The 21,641-nt window shown below is 39.9% G+C and overlaps 2 protein-coding genes across 3 annotated transcripts in view; both read right to left on the bottom strand.

The window, feature by feature from the left end:
* LOC116721371 (tumor necrosis factor receptor superfamily member 14-like) overlaps positions 1 to 21,641 on the bottom strand; it is a 1,133,408-nt gene that overhangs the window by 926,698 nt on the left and 185,069 nt on the right. The gene's annotated exons all lie outside the window — the stretch shown is intronic.
* asxl1 (ASXL transcriptional regulator 1) lies at positions 665 to 20,357 on the bottom strand. Of its 2 annotated transcripts, none has more exons than XM_032564330.1 (12): positions 20,044 to 20,357; positions 15,718 to 15,800; positions 15,239 to 15,241; positions 14,145 to 14,262; positions 13,647 to 13,848; positions 9,568 to 9,728; positions 8,919 to 9,003; positions 7,699 to 7,865; positions 6,071 to 6,167; positions 5,334 to 5,439; positions 4,192 to 5,149; positions 665 to 4,087 (listed from the first exon to the last, which is right to left on the bottom strand). In XM_032564330.1, the coding sequence occupies exons 1-12, from the start codon at positions 20,098 to 20,100 to the stop codon at positions 1,505 to 1,507; spliced, it is 4,620 nt and encodes a 1,539-aa protein (XP_032420221.1). In that variant the 5' UTR covers positions 20,101 to 20,357; the 3' UTR covers positions 665 to 1,504. The 2 variants fall into 2 exon arrangements, with proteins under 2 accessions (XP_032420221.1, XP_032420230.1); XM_032564339.1 differs by having other exon boundaries at positions 9,568 to 9,686.

Here is a 21,641-nt window from a genome sequence, read left to right as displayed (position 1 = left end):
TCTTAATGCTACAATCATTACAACATGCACATATCAATAGACACACACCAAAGTTTTGAGGTAAATAAACTTGTATTTAAGATTTCTATTTGCGACCCAAATGTTCAGATGAGGCCGATATTTCATCCCTTCTAATGTAAAATTCTTCTAAAATCAGCTGTGTTGACTCATCTGAAGAGTTTGCCAAGTTTTAGTCCAAATCGAAGGTTAAATCCTCATTAATGACATAATTTAAGAAAAAAAAAAAAATATATATATATAAAATCTGACCTACAAAATTCACATGACATAAATGTGTCCTTAAAGTTTGAAATCAATAATTGAGTAATTTTCAGTTTATTCTGGATGACTAAACTTACGAAAACTTCTACCTGGAATGTAATCTGTACCATTTCTCACAAGAACTATACGAGATCCATAAGCAACCAGTACATTTTTTAATATATCTTAGAAATATTATTGATAGCCAAAGTTATATCTTTAGCCCTGAATAGGGCTGAAGATTTTTTTTCAGATTTTCTAAAGGGGTATTAAAATGTATAATAGACTTTTTTTGAGCTTTACTGGGCTACTTCTCAAATCAGCTCGTGTGTTTCGTTAACGGCTTTACATTTACGTTAACGCACATTTTCACTGCGCTGGATTGAATCCGGAGAGATCAAACTGATGAGATTGGTTTTTATTCCATGTTATAGAAAACATACGTGTTTTTGATGCTTTGACTCTTCCATACATGTTTGAGAAATCCCTTAATCTCCTGTGGCAGCCATACAGGTGTGCAAAACGCCTGGTGAAACCGAGCGCCACCTTGGCAGTTGTGGTAACTTTCTGAAGCCAAAGCGCTGGAAAGAGCAGGACTTTCTTAAAGAGACAGAGGCCTAATTTAAAGGTGTTAAATTGCAAAGCCAAATGTCTTTGAAGTCATATTTGATATACTGTACACAGAAAGTAACAAGTCACTTTAGCGCTATAAAATAATACAATGTGGCTGGAAAACATAACACTTCCCAATAACAATAACAATAATGATTCCTTCATATGTCGACTGTATTTAAATCTGAGCCTAGTTGCAGATAATTATAGCATGAGTCAAATAAGGTGACATTTTATTTACTTGTTTTAATGGATAAAAAAATATTTCTTTGGACATACAGTCAGTTCCTATTTGCGGAGCAAATAAGACATTAAAAAAAACAGTGACCTCCAAATGATGCAAAATGGAGCAAGACAATGAGGTAAATGGCGAGATTTACACAGTTAGGCATGCCCCAGATTCACAACAACAATAACATAAATCAATACACCTAGAAGAAGAAGAAAAAAAAAACCATCACAAAATCTGCAACAACAAAAGAAACTTTTTTTTTTACAAGACATGTTTTGCCAGTCTGGATTGCCCTGTGTTCTCTAGCCTCATTAGGCTTCTGTACACTCCAAAGCTGCCCAATAATGCTGCTGGTATTTTACAGACTGCAATTCCACAGTGCACAGAGACTAGAACGCACTATCTGACCACCAAGCACGAAACACAGAGTTTGGAAGGTCCAATGCAATCATCATGGCAAAAAGCACCACAGCCTTGGCACATGATCATGGCTTTGAGGCGACATGAGCACTTAAGTGCTACTTCTTCAGCTGTAGTGTCTGTAAAAGCTTGAATACTGAGTGTAGCGTGGCTGGAGGCCAAGCGGGGACGCAGCTGGAGTACGCCATCAGCCATACCGCGGGAGAAACCACCGTTATCCATCATTGACACATTAGCTGTGTAGCTTACTACTCCACCACTTCCACCTTGTTTAGGCAACTTTCCGTATATTTGGAAGGGAAGGGAGGATGATGAAGACGAAGGTAAAGGAGAAAGAGGGGAAGCGGAACTGGATGAACAGGGGGTTTTGCTGTGCTCTTTCTTTGATATCCTTGTCAATGTCATCTCCATGTTGAGAAGTCCCTCCATTGCTCCTCCGGTTAAATATCCATCAGCGGAGTTCCCTGGCTCCTTTTTAGTCACACCAGGTACGGTAGATAAAGACTTGGCGATGGCCTGGCAAGAAGGCCGTGGACTAATTTCATTTTTCACACCAGGTGCAGGAGACAGCTTTCTCTGATGAGAGTGGGGATGCTGAGACTGTGAAAGCTGAATGTTAAACTTAGTACTGGCCATTGCTTCAGCATGATAGGTTTCCACAGGTGTAGAGGGGTTGTTGGACATGATTTGATCAGATTGTTGGACCCTGTCTGGAGTGTCCCTCTGTGAACGTTGATGACCACAATACTCTTTAATAACTCTAGATTCTAGAGCAACCAGAGAGACACCTTCTGACTTGCCTTTGGATGACAAAGAAACTGAAGAAATGGGCAGAGAGGTAATGACGGGGACAGCCCCAACAACTAGCTGGGGCTGGTACTGAGGTGCATCTTGGGCACCTGTAAGACATGAGACTGGACTGTCTGTGGGTGACTTCAGAAGGTTATGAGTTAAATCTGGAGTAGGACACTGGACAGAAAATGCAGACCTATGGCCAGCTTCAAGGTTCCTTGGTTCTGGTGGTCTTGCTGGTTGACCAGGTAACATGCTAAAAGCAAGCCTATTTGCAGAATGTGATGGTAAAACCTTTTCAAGAGGCAGACTGCCTTGTAGTAACTGTGTGACCAAAGGGTTGTTGGCTTCTACGGAGGACACAGGCCTGGCCGAACTTGTCAGTTTTTTGGAGGCCACCAAGCCATTTGGCTGAGTGACAGGAGACTTTAAAGATCCACAACATTCCCCTTCAGTATAGGTTTCTTTAGCGCTCTGACAGTCTTCTCCAATTTCCACTTTTAAAGCAATGTTTTCTTTTTTTCCTTGTGAACAAGTACTAAAAGAGTGGTGGTCTTGGGAATGAGGCTGATTGTCATGCAGTTGAGGCAGACCTTTGGGGAAGCAAGGCTGGATGACAGTCTGACCTTTGTGGCTAGACAAGTAGCCCTGAATCACTGGCTGCTGCTTTTGAGAAGAAAGGCTACAGATTACCAACTGGCCATTTCGTTGGGTGCTCAGCTGGGAGCTCCAGTTGGGGTCAGAGTACTGCTGCTCATCCTCCTGAGTCTCATTTTCACAGTCTGAAGCAGTTTCTGTTGAATCACTGTGCACGCCCTCTTCGTCATCCTTCTGTCTGAAAACATCAACGATCTCTGCACGTTTTGGAGAAGATACTGTTTTTGGCCATGTGGCTAAATGAGAAAATTCTTCCCGTGGGTCCAAATGATGTGAACTGTGATGGATAACACCACCCAGTCCAACCTCCTTTCCCTTTTCTTGTCCTTTGGTCCCCAGTGTTTGAATAACGTCCACACCATGAGCCCCAAACCTGGGAAAGGAATCTGGAATTGAAGTTTGGGTTAAGGTAAGTTTTACACAACCTGGATCTGCCACTTCTGAAAAGGGAGCAGTAGACTCAGGTATTGGGCTGTTTCTGGCTGTTTTGGTGGCTGAGGACACTGACTTGGAGTCAGGCTCTGGGGGAACTGTAAAATCCCCATCTGTTAACTCATTACAGGATCTCAGGGGTTTGGCTGACGTTTCCCCTATATCCACTTGAACCTTTGCTGCCATGCCTGGTCTGTGTTGATGAGGACTTGCAACTTGTGGTGACATGGAAGCTGATGTATTTGACAATGAAGGAGATGAGTGGGATGTAGCTTCTACATCGAGAAGCTGTAGTTGTGTTCCAGACGAATTAGGTTCTGAAGAAAATTCCTGCTCTTCAATCTCACCATCTCCTCTTCCTCCTCCTCCTCCTCCTCCTCCTCCTCCTCCGGGCTCGATTGGTCCTGGATGCTCTCTTGTTCTTCGTTCGCTGCTGCTATCCGATAACCCAGTAGAAGACCACAGCCGGACACTGGCCGCCCCTGGCCCCTCGCTAGAGGCCGCAACAGCAGCCTCGCGTTGGGCACGGGCTTGCTGAGCGCGGGCCTTGATGTCGGCAAGGGTCCGCGCGCCACCCGTGCCCGACCTCCGCGAGCATTCGGTCTGGGGCACAATTCTGGGGCAGATCTGGTAGGTGGGGTGCCCTTTGACCCAGGGAGGTTTGATTCTGGACAGTTGAATCTAGTACAACAGACAAAACAGCAAATCAGTATTTCCCTAGAGAATTTTAAGGATTTTATACTTTTGTACATAAAATATTTCTTAGCTTTGCAACCAAGTCTTACCCGGATAGGTGGCACCTTGGGTTCTTCGGTTGTCGGCAGTGGCTTCTCTGAACAGACACTGTCAATTGTGGTACGAAAGGACCGACGGTCATTAAGACGTGCCCTTTTTTCGGGAAAGCTGCAGAAAGCCTCAACCTCATCTTGCCTTCTCTTCTGTTCCTTAAGTTGAGTAATGAGCATGGGGGTGGTAGCTGGACTAGCTGACGGACTGCTCTCACGGCTGCTAGTGACGGTCCCTCCTGTGACAGAGGTGACCACAGAGGCTGTATCATCCAAGGGATCAGCAGGAACAGTGGCACTGGAAGATCCTGAAGAGGATGAAGAATCCAGACCTGTGGTAAAAGCTCCCTGTTGTTCAGAAGAAGAGGGTGATGAGGAAGGTGAGGAGGCAGGTGAAGAGGAAGAACTGGATGAGGAAGATGGCGAGGTGGTGGAAGCTAGAACAGGTGCAGCTTCCTCGGGGAGCGAAGAGGGAGTAATTTCAGTCTCTTCGTTTGCACTGGTGGATGCTGTGCTAGGACTAGGACTTGGAAGAGGAGTAGGAACTGCCAATGTCATTGGCTCTGGAGCGGGAGAGGCCTTAGGTTCTGTCACAGTACTCTCAAGTGGGAGCTCCACACCACAGTCAACATGGAGAACTACCTCTCCTTGAACAACTGTGTTGTTTGATATAGGAGAGTCAATGGACACTGCTGCTATGTCCAAAACAGCAGCAGTGTCATCACTAGTGTCTTTTGATTGCAGAGCTGGACCTGTCTTGCAAAGGGTCCGGCGGGCCCTACGACGCAAGTCAGCCCGTGTGCGTCTCCTCATCCTGCCGTCTCGCCTTCGCCGACCCACACTGCGTCTTTTCGGGACACCAGCTGAGACGACGTCAGCATCGCTTTCCAGCACAGTTCCTGCAACTTCACTAGCTTCACTCATGAGCTTTAGAGACTCGTCTCGTGTTAAGCCAGACCTAAAGGTGGACAAGGTGAGTTTTAGCAAATTGTGGATTTATATGACCAATATATGAGCAAATGTCAGTGATGTTAAAAACATGCATCACTTCTGTATGCTATACAAGTACGATAAACACAAATTAAATTGTAAACTTATGCAAAACACAAATCCGTATTTCAATAAAATGAATATGATCTTACTTTTGCCCATGGTATTCTTCAAAAAATTTCTCTTTCCAAGCCTCTACTTTTTTCTCTTTCTCCTTTTCCTGTCGGAAACGGACTTGCATTTCATGGGTGAATTCACCTAAAAAATGTTTTTTTTAAAAATCAAACACATTTAAAGGTGTTTAAACGTATTGAAACTCTAATGGAAATTGGGCATATTTTCTTGCAAAGTCTTGCCCTACCTGCCTTTTATTGTTAAATCAAAAATTACTTTGAAAGAATGAAAGTGTTTCAAGCATTTCAAACAAAAAGAAAAATTCAATTCAGTTTATTTATATAGTTCCAATTAACAAATGTCATCTGATGCTTCTGAATCGAATTGTGATCCTAAAATTAGCAACTGAACCACTAGATATTTTAACTAGATATTTGGCTCTTTAGTGCTGTCTTTCTTTCGTGCACTTTTAAAAATTCCTAATTTCCAATAGGAAGATTAATGCAATACTGTACGCTACAAGTCTCAAAACAGTATGTCATTCTTGACAAAAACAGGTCAGTCGGAGCCACCATAATGATCATTTCCTACTTTTCAAACTTCTATTGACCTCAATGTCGCTTCCCAGTGACTCAATTGAAGCTTTACAGGGCGTAAAGCTGGAATTGATAAACATCTTTTTAAAATTTGTGTCTGCCTTTAACATCAACTGTAAATTCGGGTGTCATAAAATGTCACTAGCGGAGCCTGAATTGTTTGTAAGTAATTAAGTTACCTTCAGCAAGCCTTTCTTTCCAACTCTGAGAGGCATGGGTGAAGAACTCATTGTTAAGAGCTGAAGTACTTAGGCGGGTCATACCGTCAGGCCCAATCTAAAAGCAGAAAGAGAGAAAGAAAAGTCAATCAATTCTCACTTTTTTGTCTGACCAAGACACTTACAGAATGCTTAAAATGAAATAACAGTAAAATGGAATACTAAGAATGTATTTGCTGCATGTCAATTTACTTAATTTATCTAAAAGAATTGAAAATCGTCAAGTTTTTAATTCAAAATCTTTCTTGCCTCAGTAAATAAAATACTGTATATTGCATTGGTATAAGGTCTAAAATAGTTGTGCTGTGACGGTGTGCAAGTTGAAGTTAAACAATGTGTATTCATGCCTCATAAATACTAATATTTTAACACAGACCACAGATATACAAATGTAACATTTGTTTATTGAGATTATCAATACTGCTAAATTTGATTTTATGGTTTCAGCATAGACAAATTAAAAGATTTTAAATTGTTTTATCCTTAAATTTAAGATTTTAAGGAGCTGGCAAATTTACTTTGTAAAAGTTCAAGGAACAATCTTCACAGATTGTTTTGTTACCATAGCTACAATCTGATGCCATGAGTTTAATCTTTGAGATTGAGCTCTAGGTTGGAAAATTAAACTACTCCCTTCTCCCAAAATTTACTTAATCCATGTTGAAATACTGTTAGTGGTGCTGATGTCCTTAGCAGGAAAAGGGGCCCCTAAATCAAATTCTGCTCAAGGCCCCGGCCCTGTATGACGAGCTACATCCCCTGCACATCTCTGTTGGATACAGAGGAACAAACTGGAAATTTAATTCATGTGGCTTTAGTAGCTCTTCCATTTGGTGTCTGTTCAGTTTTTGATAAGGACCACAGAAGCTGTTTTGGTTGCCTGAGCTTTACGGGTCAAGATTTTCTGATCTCCGGCTGACTAAGTGGACAAAACATTTGATATGGTTTGATGCAAAATGTAACCAGGAAAATAATAATAAAATAAAACCAATGTGATGCTGAGTACGAGGCGAGCGTGAATGCCGAAGGTTCCTCAATGGAACAACACTTAGCATCGCGGGGGTGGTGGGAGGGGGAGCCACCAAGCTTATAATACACTGGGGGAAACCCTGTACAGTTATGCCAGGTGCCTGCCCATTTCCTTTGTTTGTTTGTTTTTTTTTTTTTTTCCTCAATAGTTTGGTTATTTTTGAAGTCCATGTCTCCCTGTCTTTTCTGATGGCTCAGTGAGGTCAGGTCTTAACACATGTAGAATTCACACAGCAGAGGGAGTAGGTGATCCAATGAGTGACCATCCTAGGCATATCAGTAGCTTCTCCAATGCCAATGCTAGTAAGTAGTCTCCTCATTTACCAGTGGTGTCTAACCGTAACCCAGTTACGGCCCATCAATGAGACCAGTATCTAGCTTGTGAATACATAAAGCCTCCTGTGACTGGAAGATGCTGGGTGTGAAGTAGTCTTCATTTTGGTCCTCATACCTTGCTGTAATTTTCACCTTTTTACTAAATCATGGAAAAAGGACAGAGAGAGATCTTCTTTTTGTCAGAGAAAACTCCACACTAAACGAACAAAAACACAGTAACCTACTTGTCGATCCACCTCAGGCAACAGCTGCAGTAGCTGCTGCTGTGAATGCGAGGGAAAAGCTGAAAAGGTCCGCACATTGATGAGGGCTCTAATGTTGGTGTTGACCAGGATGGAACCAGGCGTTTCAAAGTCTATGTCTACACCTCCACGACTCTTTTTCATGGGACCTAAGACAAAAAAAAATTTAAAAAAACGACTGAGTTCAACTTGGAAGACATTCAGCAGAGTCCAAATGCAAACAAATGACATCCTTATACTTTACAAGACAAACTGGTCCAGTTAAATAGAATCAGCACAAATTCTCTGTAAAGTCCACACAGGAAGTATTCACAGCACATCACTTTTTCCACATTTTGTTATGCGACCGTCTTACTCAAAATGGTTTGAATCTTTTAGCAAATTTCCACTTTGGGTGCCACTGGCGAAATGTGGATAAATGTGTGAAGTGGTGTGTGATGTTGAACAACACCAGCCATCTTGGAGGGTTTGCAACTCGAACAGAAAAAAAAACAAAAAACTGTTTAGTTTGTACTCCTGTCCAGAGATAGACTTGTCCAGTACACCAGATGGGAATCTGGTGTACTGGACAATGCCGAGTGGGTTGACGCACACTTTAGCCAAAAAAGTGCAACAACAATAATTTTTACCGACTGCAATGGCCCATTGGTTGATTTTCTTGAAGGACATTGGGTTAATCCAATGAAAACCCTCAGTCCTTCTTGGCCCGCCACTCGATTCTTTTGAACGGCTTTCTGTCGTGAATAGTAGGACTGCAGTCTGCAGCACAAATGTCAACAACTACTGTTGTTTTTATTTAATTTCAAAGTATTTAATCAGCAATACACTAGATGAATGAATTTTTTTTTTTTTTTTAAATATGCATCAGATTTTTAAATGGATTGGATGAGTTGGATTTTGCTTTGTCGCAATTTTTTCTATTGCTAAAATATTTTCAGTAAAAAAATAAATAAAACACAGCACAAGTTACAGAAGAGCAAAGTCATTGACCACAACCGTGACAATATTTTTTGATAATTTGATAATAATAATGATAATTTGAGAAATATGTCCTATTCGGCCCCGTATTCTGACTCGGGCAATCTGTAATACATTCTCTATATTTCAAAATACAGTTTTCAAGTAATGTTTAATTTAGTATGTGAAAAGCAGCAAGCCAAAACAGAATTTCATTACACAGTTTATGCTTTTCACATGTTTACCTGTAGACACATGTTCTCCGTTGACTTTAAGTGGAGTGAGGACAACACGGGGCATCATGACGGCCTTCTTCCTTTGTCTTCCTGACTGTAGAAAGTAGGGAAAAACAGAAGATGTCAGAACTTCTATCCTTTGTGCACACACATTAGGCAAGTGAGCATTTTAACCAAAAACGTGTGTTTGCAGATTTTCCAGCTCCAAGCTGCAGAAACTATGATTTGGATGTGAAAGTAAAACGACAACTTAAACCTCAACCCCACTAAGCTAGTAATGCTATAAGTTCCCTCAACTAAGAAAATGTTCAATTACAAAGTTCATTCCAAATATTACAGCAAAGGTTATGGTGCCACTGAGAATAAGGGCTGTTGTGCTATGGAGCAATCCTTGGATGCAACATCCTACCTTGAAGATACTTCACTTAAACACAGATCCTCATGATCTACATACAGCAACACCAAAGTAAAGGGACGGGACCACAAACAGGCAGAATATATCTGTGTTGCATGGAAAGCCATTCCAACAAAATGTCATGTTACTGTAACAGGTCACAAACATTTTACGGGCTGAGAAGTCAAAAAAACCATAAGTAGTCTTTAGGAGAGTGTAGTCTGAAACTAAATCACATTTGATGTCTTTGTGCAGAGTGCTCACCTGTCTTGAACGACTCAGTCTAGTCTGAGCGTGTTGGCTTTGCTGAGGATCCGTGCGTCCCTGCTGTCCTGTTGCCCTGCTCAGACGTGTCTGAGGGTGGGTGGTGGGAGTCTGCAGCTCTGTGGAGCAGGAGGCACTGGATGAATTCTCATCCACTGATGCTATAACCCAGGAAAAATAATATTAAATTAAGCAAGTATTATTTGACACAATATTTATGATAGTTTCTAAACAACAAAGAAAATGGCCAAGTGACGGCACCAAACCTGTGCCAATTCTGGTGAAGTTAGCGGTTTAAAAGGAACAAACATACCAGTGGGTGGGTCTGTTCCACTTCCCCAAGTTTGACTCACAAGTGATATTATTTGGACAGTGTTGACTGCAACCATTGGAATATTCATACTTGTGAGTTTGTGGGATTTGGAAAGACTGTCAATGTTGGCTGTAATATAAAAAAGTGTTACTTTATTCTTAACAGACAGTATGCTATGGCTAGAGCTAGGTTACAAAACATTGGCAATATACAGTACAGACCAAAAGTTTGGACACACCTGTGTGCCAAACTTTTGGTCTGTACTGTATATTGCAAAAATATTTTTTCCTCAATAGATATGAGAAAGGGTCGATTTAGGGATGGGAATCAAGAAACGGTTCTTGAAGAGAACCCAGTTGTTCAGTTCCTGGGAATAGTTAACCTGCTTGCTTAACAATCCCACTCATCGGTTCCATTACGTGATGACGTATTGCACATGTTCTGCATTTTGCTTTAGAAAATATCCGAGACATGGTTACATTTCACCAAAAAAAAGACGTTACTATGGCCAGTTGCAAAATGTCCCGGGGCCTCAAGTATAAAGCATCTGTGCGGCCAAAAATGTGCGGCGCCATATTTTACGCACAAGTTGGCATGTATAAAAATTTACTTTGTGTCAAAGTGTGCGTAAATATACGCACACTTTTTCGCTGGCGTGAAAATGCGCAGCAGACACGCAAACTTTTTCTGTGGACAACATCAAACTACAAAGCGTCAAAACTCACCTAAATACACTAAAATCCGACTACATTCGCTGCTATCTAGACCAAGAAGCATCGAACCCGATGTTTTAGGGGTTTTTTCATGGTTTGAATATCTTATTGTTTCAACAATAAAACTAAACCGCATTTATCCTCAGATAAATACACACAACACACACAAAATAAAGAAAGCAAAAATAAAAGGATGCGAAAACCTCACTAGAATGTAAAAAAATATATTTCCTCAATTTTTGTCTCATAAAGATGAAACGCAGTGTTCTGTGCAAAATGCATTTATGGGGTAATTTCATTCTCACAAAAAAATATATAAAATGGTTGGATCAGCAAATTAACTCCAAACAGGTTTGATCATTTTTAAGGTGATGGAGGTGTGTATGCAATCACACGTATTTAAGTAGCTGCAAAAAGGTGAGCCGCTAACTGTGGAGCGCTTTGGCTCTGATGGAGAACATCGCCAATGGAAGGATTCAGAGGGAGAGATTGATCATATTGATCTGCTGGGAAATGTTGATGATGATCATTAGTGTTTAGATTAATCCAGACTGATTATCCTGGAGCTCTGAGCAGAACTTATAGAAGGAGCCGTGCGGTACCGGTACCGGTCCAGCTGCAGTCATCCTTCAGTGGAGCCGCCAGCTTTGTGAATGCGCCTTTCTGGACAGAAAGCATCTCTACTCTTTAAAGGTACAACTTATGCACATGATACCACTACTTATAATAAACGTCCATTTTACCAACTCAAATGACTCTGTCTTTAAATCCCGGCTGAACGCTCTACTGTTCAAACAGGCATTTGCAGGATCTCTTTATTTTCTTTTTGTTATTTGGATTTTTTTCTTTCTTTAAAATGTATTTTAAAGAAAGGTTACCTTACGTTCCCTGAAAGCACCTTTTAAATAATATATATAATTACTATTATTATAAATAATAATGTGAGGTTACCTTATGTTCCCTGAAAGCACCTTTTAAATAATATATATAATTACTATTATAAATACTTATACTGCTACAAACAAGAACGTTGCCATGGTTATTGCTTCACGTGGTGGCAGACTTCCGGGTATTTGTACTAATTTACATACTGCATGTATTTAAGGAGGCAACAGGGCAGACCAGCAGCTGCGCTCCATTTCCCGCAAATGTGGATGTATAAAGGAAAGGTGTGCAGCCACATGCGTGTGCACGGCTTTATACATCCAAATTTTTTGTGCGCCGCACTTTTCCGAACGCCAAATTTTAGTGTGAAAACTGCACACTCTTTTATGCATGAGGCCCCTGAACTTTAACAATAACAAAAAGATAAAATACGTCCAACATCCTCAAACATACACAGCATGCTACCAATTTAAAACAAATGTAAAGTGTTTGATACGATGCTTAGCGATGGCGCTGACTTGAGGGCACAGAAATGCAGGGAGATATTGCTGGTGGAATAATCTGGACGGCGCAGTAGACTGTAATCATATTAGCGTTTTCAGAGGTTAACAAAGGTCATTTATATCCAGTTTGGTGCATATATGTGTGATTTAGAGCTAGACATGTGTAAATGGCAAAGAACTGGAATTTGCCATTCTGCCATGCCCACACGGTCAGTCTACCAGTCAGTGTTGAGAGAATCATGAACTATCACCATTTTGTGTCTACAAAAACACACTTACATCTGTATAAATCAGATTAAAAGGAAGACGTACAGGAGCAAATATCGTCACTTCCTGTTTTGAAGGGGCCGGGGCTAAGGTAATGTCATAGGTGATGAGCATGTGAATGTGATGAATACTGGTATTTTTTGACACATTTAGCATCATGAAGGTGGGACTTTGTGTGCGGGAGGGTTAGGGTTATTCCACCATGATGTTTCGCAATTGTATAGTCTGATATTTGTAATTTTCTGAGATGCATTTGTGAACCAACAGAGTTCAAACACAAAGATTAAACTCGCAGCATCAGATTGTAGCTATAATCACAAAACAGTCTAACTATAAAGACTGTTCTGTGCACTTTTACGAAGCAAACTTGCCATCTTCTTAAAATCTTACATTTAAATTGTGTGCCATCATTAAAATCTTGTTATTCATCTCCTCATCAAATTTAACGCCATTGTCATTCGTAATAAACAATGTTCAAATTCTAGATCAGTTAAAATTCCTGAAGGTCTGTGGGGCCTGAAGCAGCTGCTTAGTTCACTGCGCTAGGCACAAATGAACTGAGCCTGTAATGTCGCCTCTAAACATTGCATAGTGTTTTAAGATCCACTGGCTGATTACTTAATTGGGATTTAAATTTATATTTATTTTAATAGGTTTTGTTTTTTTGTCATTTTTAAGACCATAGTTGTGTGTTTAAGCATCGTTGGCAATGTCTTCCAGTAACATATAATTACCCACCAACATTTTTACATTTCCTGTCAACTTAAAAAATTTTTATACAAAAACACAGCAGGCTGGTGGTGGACCGCCCTGGCACCCCGATCACCGGATTTAGCAAGATTCCTGGGGGAAACTTTGCATTGAAATCCAGTCACTTAATATTGATGTTAATACCAGGGCTGAACAGGACCTCTGTAATCCTAGGCCTCATTGTATTGACGTTTTTGTGTAGCATTGGTTGGTGGTTTGGATAATTACAATGTTATGATGGTATATTAAATCGGTAAATCCCCACTGAAGGGCTGAGGTACTATGGCCTGTCACTAATGAATAGGTAGTTTTTACTTATTGAACTTATAGGTAATATTTACTGAGCACTAATATGTTATTAGACAACACAGAATTGCATCCCACAAATATGTTTTAGCAGAGTTATTGCTAAAAAAAAAAAAAGGCAGTTTTTAGCAATACATTTGACTACCTGTTATGAAATCTTTCCATTGAACTAGTTCTGATAAGTTAAAATATCCTCACTTCAAAACTAAGTAAATTAAACTGAAGATCAATTATGGAAAATATAGATGCTCTGCATATGTTTTAAGGTGTATGAAAAAGTTTAAGACTTTTGAAGATTCAATACAAGAACATGAATTAATGATGTGTGTATTATTGAGTTACCATCATTGTCCATGATGGCTGCTACAATCGCTTCTGAGGAGTCACAGCTCTCCTGTTCAATGGTTTCACTGGAGTCAACAAGGGCAACAGCAGATCCCGCCACTGAGGTACTGCAGCTTGAAGTTGGATGCGCAACATTTCCCACCGGCTCTGGTGGAACCTCCGACTCTGAAGTTGGTTTTGTCCACTGGAGGGCATTTTTCTACAGAAAACAAATGGCACAAAAGTGAGGTAGTGCTGTAGCAAAAACAAGCGATACAAAACTTAACTTTAAAAGGGCTTTTGGGACAAGTAAAAGAGCTTTAGCTGCTGGTCACATGCTAGCGGTTAAACTGGCGATTTGTGATCAAGATTGTAAGCTAAAACTAGCTACCCGCGGCAGACGGTAAACCAATGCATTACTTCTATGTTAGGTTGTTAGAGTTGCTTCATATGAAAATAGTTGTAATTCCATGTTATTTTAACTTAAGCAGGTAAAACAATTTCAGAATAAAGTACCTTGAGAGTGAACAAGCTCATTCGTCCAGGAAGCTTGAAGAAAATGCTGTTCTTGACCCGGTCTCCCCTCACTTGAGAGTGCAGCATGGTGACCAGGCAGGCCAGAGGAGCGGTGCCACTGCAGCCACACACACAAATCAACTTTTAGACTTTCCACAGAGATGGTAGAGTACGTTTATGTTTCCACCATTGTCTTATCATAATATATCAAGTCCTTTTGAAATGTAAAAAGCTCATTTAAAACTATTCCACATTTTGCTTGATAAATCTTGTTTGGTTTTGGGTAATAAATGACATAGTGCAATATACACTTTTTGGATGAACACATAATGTATTTTGATTTGGCTTTAGTGCCAAAAGAATCCTCTTTTTGAGGGTGAACAACTGTGCAACAGCTTTAAATTGGAGGTGGGCATTTATCGCATCATTCGTCATTTATCAAGACAACATTCAGCGTTGATAGTTTTACTATTTTCTCCATTTAGTATGTATTTAGTGATAGAAATCACACTAGTTTACATGACTGATGTCCTAAAGAAACTTATTACAAATAGGAAAGCTATTCAAGAGCAGCAGTGGTGGGACATAACACTTTGTTACTGTTTAATAAATCAGAATTTTTGCATGGAAAGTGGCATTTGCAAGTTTCAGGCCCCGTTTTGTGCGTACGTAAGCTTTCTAAATAAGACCTCTAGTCCTTATAGTTTTTACCAAATGTGCATTTGGTCTGTCCCAGTTTATTTATTTATTTTTTTTCCTCCAAAATTCTGACACAAAAACGATGTTTGTAGCTGAAATATTAGCACTTCTAACTTAGTCATGTTGTCTTGGACTAAACATGATTGTGTTCTGCAAGAGAAACTTTTATATAAAGAAATACTTGAGTTTTAGAATGGTGTATGAACCAAAAAGTAAAACTCTTATGTTGTTAAAATGCCACCTAAATGTGGCTTTTATACTTGGTCAACAAGTTGCACTTTAAATAAATTCTTGGGTGGGTAGAATAACAGAAGGGAAAAAGAAAATGTTATATGTAGCAAGAGGGGAAAAAAACTGCTCCAATTTCAACATTTACTTGAAAACTATGAACGTACCTTCTGTTTATAGTTGGCAGCAATCGAAGAAGTTCATGGAGACAGAAAGAAAGTCAGTTATTAACAACACAAAAATTTCACCTATGCATGTGTTGCAAAAAAACTGAACAGCTGGTATTACAAAATTCCTGTCCTAAGTCAAATAAATCTGAAATATCATGTTTGAGCATGATATTTGAGGTCGCGCAATTGTTCAATTAGATGACTTTATTATATATTCACATAGATGAATATGTGGTTTAAAGATCCACCATGGCAATTATGTCTTAGAAATGACTTGCAATTAGTGAAGCAGTGACCTATATTTGCTTTGCCACTATAAGCTAAGTGCACAATGTTTACCTTCCAAGACAACCAAGAGCCTTGATTTGACACCTGCTCACTTAAAGGAGACTAGACAATTGAAGTCTGAAAGCACTTAGTAAAGTCTGAAGTTATTCCATCCAGCAAAACTGAGACCCTGTGCGTTTGTGTCTGACCTCATTTCCTTCAGCCCCTTGGTCTGGATGACATGGAGGATTTGTTTGGGAGTCATGGGTGCGTCAGAGAAGTTCTCCAGGACCTGGAAGATACATTTTTTGAAGAACACAAACTCAGCTAACAGAACTTGGAGAATTAAAGCTTCACATAAAAAAAATCTAAACTGTGTACAGGCCAGAGCAGGACTCCGAAAGACATTTCTATCAGACCTCATTGAATGATGTAACACAAGGCTGTCCAAAATCATCCCTAAGGGCCAGTCACTTGCATGTATTAGAGGCTTCCATGTTTTAGGACATTTGACTCAAACAAATGGGTAGTCGGCAGGTTTCCGTAGAACTTGATAACATGCTGAGGGGCTAATTAAGCCATTTGAATCAGCTGTGTTGGAGCAAGAACACAGCTAAAATCACAGGACATCAGGCATTGGCATCGAGGATCCCTGATTTCACATATAGATAAACAAAAATACATACAAAATGAACCTTAAGCATAGGTCAGAAGCAGGTGTTTTGATGAGCAGACAAATCCTTCTATCTCTTTATTGTTCAGTATAGCAAATAGATCAACATGTCCATCCAGAGAAGTACTGACATAATGATGAACACTTTAAAATGAACCAGTTAGTACTTCAGGATGCACACGCATTACACAGTAGTAACAGGTCGGTCAGGAATATTTCGACTCGGGATTTCGAGATAGACTGCTCCGCATTTTTTCCCCCTTTGCTGCTCAGCTCTCGCTCTGTGACTCGGCTCAGGGCAGAGCTTTGTTTTGATTAGCAAGGTGGCCTTGTGGCCAATTACGTGTGAGGATATGGGACCATACCATAATGCGAGAACAGAAAGTGGACCAGACAACAGTGGTGAGGAGAAGAGTGCAGCATCTGGTTGCAGTTTAATTATATAATAATTGTGAATTATGGGTCTGTTCATTAGACTTGCTTCCAGTGTTTTTTTTCTTTCGCTTTTGTGATAAAAATGTAAAGTTTGATTTAAATTTTTTTTTTTAAATCCTGCTTTTCTGACAGAACAAACATATAAAATTAAGCAAGTATAAGGCTTCTTATATAGGGCACACAAAATGCAAATTGATTTATCATGCAAGACATATCTAGTGGGGCGTGCTGTGGTGGCGCAGGGGGTTAGCACGCCCCACGTCTGGAGGCCTTAGTCCTCGACGCGGACATCCCTTAGTCCTCAACGCGGACGTCGCGGGTTCGACTCCCGGTCCCGGCGACCTTTGCCGCATGTCCTCCCCCCTCTCCTCGCCCTCTTTCCTGTCTGCCTACTGTTGCAAAAAAAATACGAGCCACTAGCGCCGCAAAAACTCTTCGGAGAAAAAAAACAAAAAACATATCTAGCCAAGTCAAGCTAAAATATGGGTCTGCAGATAATAAATTGAGATGTTTCGGAGCCGAAAAAGCCAGCTCTTCCTTGGGAGCCGTGTAACAAGAACCACAGGATCTTCCCCAGTGTATTATCTCCAGTTTCAAGCATGACATAAGGTCATATAACCGACCACTGCATGCGAGAGGGAGTAGCACCTCTCCATCTGACCAGAACTGCACGCCTCGCTAACGGAGAACACAACGACAAGTTATACATTAGTGATACAAATGGATGTACTTTGAATCTATCTTGGGTCTTATTTTGTACTTATGGGATGCATTTTTTCACTGTATGTTTATTTTAAATCCCAGATTAATTCTGGAGGATTTAATTTTTTAATAATGCACCTTAATTAAACAGATAATTTGATATACAAAGAGTCAATAAGCTGTTATTGGGATAGCCAAGCTTTCCTCTTCACTTTACGCTGCCCTCTGAAAGTGACAGAAAAGACAGACTAAGCTAGGTTTAAAGTTGATGCATTGAACTGGGCGAGAGCAGCATCACTTGTGCTGCACATGCCGAACAACAATACAAAACACAACACAAGATATTATTATGTGCTTACAACACCATAATTTGGAGACTTGCTATGGACAGTAGGGACAGAAATTTCCTTCAGTCCAAGTATTTTGGCAAATCCTGCCATGTAGTTTCCAAAGAACTCCTTCCTAAACCGAACTGCGCAAACTACAACTTTCTATGGTAATATCGCAGGAACATTACAAGCAAAATAAAATGAAGCCACGCATCTCTATTCTCTGTGAGTGGGAAAAAATGCATAGACAAATGCTCTATATTGCAGGTGAAAACAAAACATTTTCCTATTTCGTCAGCCATTGTGCAGCATAAATCCACGGCAGAACAGACTGCATCTCTTGTAATGATGTGGGTGGAGCGCCACTTGGGTTGCCAGGTGAGGGGCTGCGCTTGGCTTGGGGTTAGAGATGTACCAATATGATATCAATATCTGCACAAAAACCTTTTAGATCGGGTATCGGTGGCAATGTGCCCGATCCATAAGGGTTGAACGAGGAGAAGCAGCTTTCAGCATCTATGCACCACAAATTTGGAACAAACTTCCAGAAAACTGTAAAACAGCTGAAACACTGACTTCCTTTAAATCTCTACTAAAAACCCACCTGTTTAGGATTGTATTTGAAACGTAATCAATTACAAATTTAATGATGGAACCTGACTTAATGTCATGTTTTGATTGTTGATTCCATGTTGAAATTGCACAAAAATCCGTGAGGGACGTCGGAGTCCCAGAGCGAAATTCCGTGAGAAGTGTACGGAGCCTAGTGCCGCAAGAAAAACAGCAAGTGACTGAGGGTCACTGTGCGTAACACAAACGCTATAAATTCTAGACACTAACAGGTACCATAGAATTGCACAAAAATCCGTGAGGGACGGCGGAGTCCCTGCTCGAAATTCAGTGAAAAAGGTGTACGGAGCCTTGTGACAGAAGCCCATTAAAATGCTGTTTACATCGTTTTAAACTGTGTGATTGTGAGTGGGAATAAAAATAGCAATAGGTATTTTGTTCCATATAACACAGTAGGAGTGTAACAGGTAAACCTTTTATGGATGCAAACTCCACTAAAAACCCACCTGTTTAGGATTGTATATGAAACGTAATCAATTACAAATTTATTGATGGAACTTGACTTAATGTCGTTTTTTGATTGTTGATTCTATGTTGATTTGTGTTTCTGTGTTTGATATGATGTAAAGCACTTTGAAATGCCTTGCTGCTGAAATGTGCTATACAAATAAAATTTGATTGATTGATTGATCAATCAAATTTTGATCAATTTGATCACCACCAGGTCATGTCTGCACATTTTGCAGTTAGCAGTAGTCACCCCACTGTTAGCAAATTGGTTGCTACCATTTAGGACGTTTCAGATAAAACAAATTGGCAACAGCCAAAATCATAATCAACATGTTGGACTTTTTAAAGATCGGTCATTGGCAATAGGCCAGAAAACTGCACCCCTATTTGTAATCAAAGAATAATTTGAAGACCATAAAGTGAAGACTTGTATTTATCTATGTATTTGAAAACATGTCACTATTTAGAAAACAATGTCTACAGGAGCATGTGTGGTGTCTGTTACTTTAAATAAAACCCAGCCAATAGCAATATTAATTTTGCAGATAGACTAAACTAAGACAGGCCTTAACCTGACCACAAATCTACTGTGTTTGTACTTATGTCTCTGGCAACTGAAAAACTTCAATTACAACCATTGATGCACCTCCTGCAAACTGCTTTGCTGTTTTTTAATTGGGTGTTGCTTTACACGAAGGTTACATTGAATCCAGCTGTGGTGCATTATTACCAGCAAGAGTAAATTCTCAAGACACTTGAAGACGTTAACCTTGATGATGGTAAAATAGCTTTGCCTTCAAAATGTTATTCCCAAAAAATTGTTTTGCTTCACATCCACCCCTAAATATGTGTTACATACAAATTACTTTGGTATTTGAGTCGCCTTGTGTGCCAGTTTGTGCTATATTTGCGCACTGAGGCTGTTCAGATGCTCAAAAGCGTCGAGCTACTAGCTAACCAGCTAGCTAACTAGCTGCCTAGCAAACAAAGACCTGAGTAAGAAGCGGCTATTTTGTTACCAAGCTTTAGGGGTTTCACTACGTCGCATTTTAATACATTACACAAGACACGTTTCACGCAAACAACAATCGTAAAAGTGGAGTAGCGTTCATGCTAAACACAAAGTATTTGTTGGCTAGATTAATTCTCGCATTAATATGATTAAGCTGCTAGCTGCTAATAGTTGGCTAACTAAACACCAGAAGCTAGGTTGTGGTCGTGAGTGGAATATCCACAGGCAGCAACGTGTCTGGATTAAGATCGTTTCTCTTCTAAAACATCCACGGTTTACATGCAAATGAAGTCTTATTTCTTACCATTCGAGCTGCTTCAGCCCAGGTCCGCTCCTTCTTTCTCTTTTGCTTGTCCTTCATTTCTTTAGCGCTCGACTCTGCTGGGTGGCTACTAAGCAACCTAAAAGAAATCGCGGCTGAACTGTTCGGCAGCGGCTAAGTATAATCGAAGAATATGCTCTTTTCGACGCGAGGCAACGCTATTGTGCGGTGGTTGCTGGTGTGTCTGCTGCCGAGTTTAAACCAACACTACAAACACATCTTCCTGTCGAGGCAGAGTTACAGTGTTAGCAGCCGTACTATTGCAGGACAAGCTAAGTTCAGAGGTCAAATCCTCCGCAGGAATGCAACAAAACCCATCCGCCTCCAGGAAATGGGCTGTTTATACTGTTGCACTTCATGATAACAGAGCAATGGAGTCTGCTTATTCTATAAAATACTGTTTACAATTTAGTAACTTTAAGACGTGACAGATTTAAATGTGAATTACATCGCGACATTTAGATAGGAAGCAGAAATACATTTGGGACAAATTAATTCTAGGGCATGTAGATAATTAATGAACAGTAGAAATTAGATAATTTCTAATAATTGGATGATACAAGCAAAGATTGTTGAGATGGTATGTCATAATTACGTTCTCACGATAAAGAGATACTATCTCAAAATTGTGACTTGCTGCCTCATAGTTATGACTTTGCTATCTCATAATAATGAGATCTCATAAATATGAGATAGCTAAGTTATAATTATGAGGTACACATTTATTTTTTCATAAGAGAGGCGGAAATGGACTTTCATACATATGTGCTGAGTGCTTGAAAAAGTTGAACCAGAAAATAAGACGTGAGGGTACAGTCCTTTCTCTCAAGGCCATTTTAAGTAATATAATAATGTTTTGAACAAGCATTTTATTTTTATTTGCTTACTATTTGTTTTTGACTACTTATGTCAATTTCAAATTATTTAAATTACCAAAATGAATTTTGTTTTTTTTAATGTAATGGCAGGATCCCAGCATACCCAAAGGATGTTCCTTGTGTTTGTGCTAAATCATTTTTTAGGAACAAATTATTCAGCAACAAAGCAAAGTAGCTGACCTGCCGCACAGGACAGTGACAAATTCTAATCACACAGAGAATATGGAATAAAAATCTCAATCATCAGTCACTCTGTATCTAGTGCAATTATGCCGCTACATACAAAGATGGCACACCACATGAGAAACAGAGCTCTGATGCTTAAATGGAGCATCAGCTCTTCTCTTTAAGTCATTTGGTAAGCTAGTTCACATTTCTTCTACTTCGTAAACAGTAAATGTCCTTTCAGTCAGTCAAAGGGGTTATGAACTGTGTGTTTGAACTTTTCATCTCTGCAGCAAGGCATGATGAAGTAGTGTAATAGTTGGCCAATGCTAGCAAAATTTTGCCAAGAATATTTTGTCTCATTTCTAGTCCAACCAATTTCTTTACACTTAAAATAATAGCAATATCAACAAAGTGTTTTACAACTTGGGGTAGCTGATTAACATCACAAAAGCTCAAGTAATACCTCAACTGCACCCACAAAAACGAGGTTCTGTGGACCCGAAAAAGGACCAAAGGGGGGAGGGAGGAAGTTCA

Source organism: Xiphophorus hellerii, chromosome 1 (genome assembly GCF_003331165.1).
Source record: "Xiphophorus hellerii strain 12219 chromosome 1, Xiphophorus_hellerii-4.1, whole genome shotgun sequence".
Classification (NCBI taxonomy): Eukaryota; Metazoa; Chordata; class Actinopteri; order Cyprinodontiformes; family Poeciliidae; genus Xiphophorus; species Xiphophorus hellerii.
Note: the sequence above shows the minus strand (reverse complement) of the source record. Positions and strands in the feature narration are given on the sequence as shown.

Coding starts and splice junctions, on each gene's coding strand:
- asxl1 (XM_032564330.1), bottom strand. CDS start 20,100: ATGAAGGACAAGCAAAAGAGAAAGAAGGAGCGGACCTGGGCTGAAGCA. Junction 5,440..6,070: donor GAAAGAAAGGCTTGCTGAAG/GTAACTTAATTA, acceptor AACATTTTTTAG/GTGAATTCACCCATGAAATG. Junction 5,150..5,333: donor GAAGAATACCATGGGCAAAA/GTAAGATCATAT, acceptor GTCCACCTTTAG/GTCTGGCTTAACACGAGACG.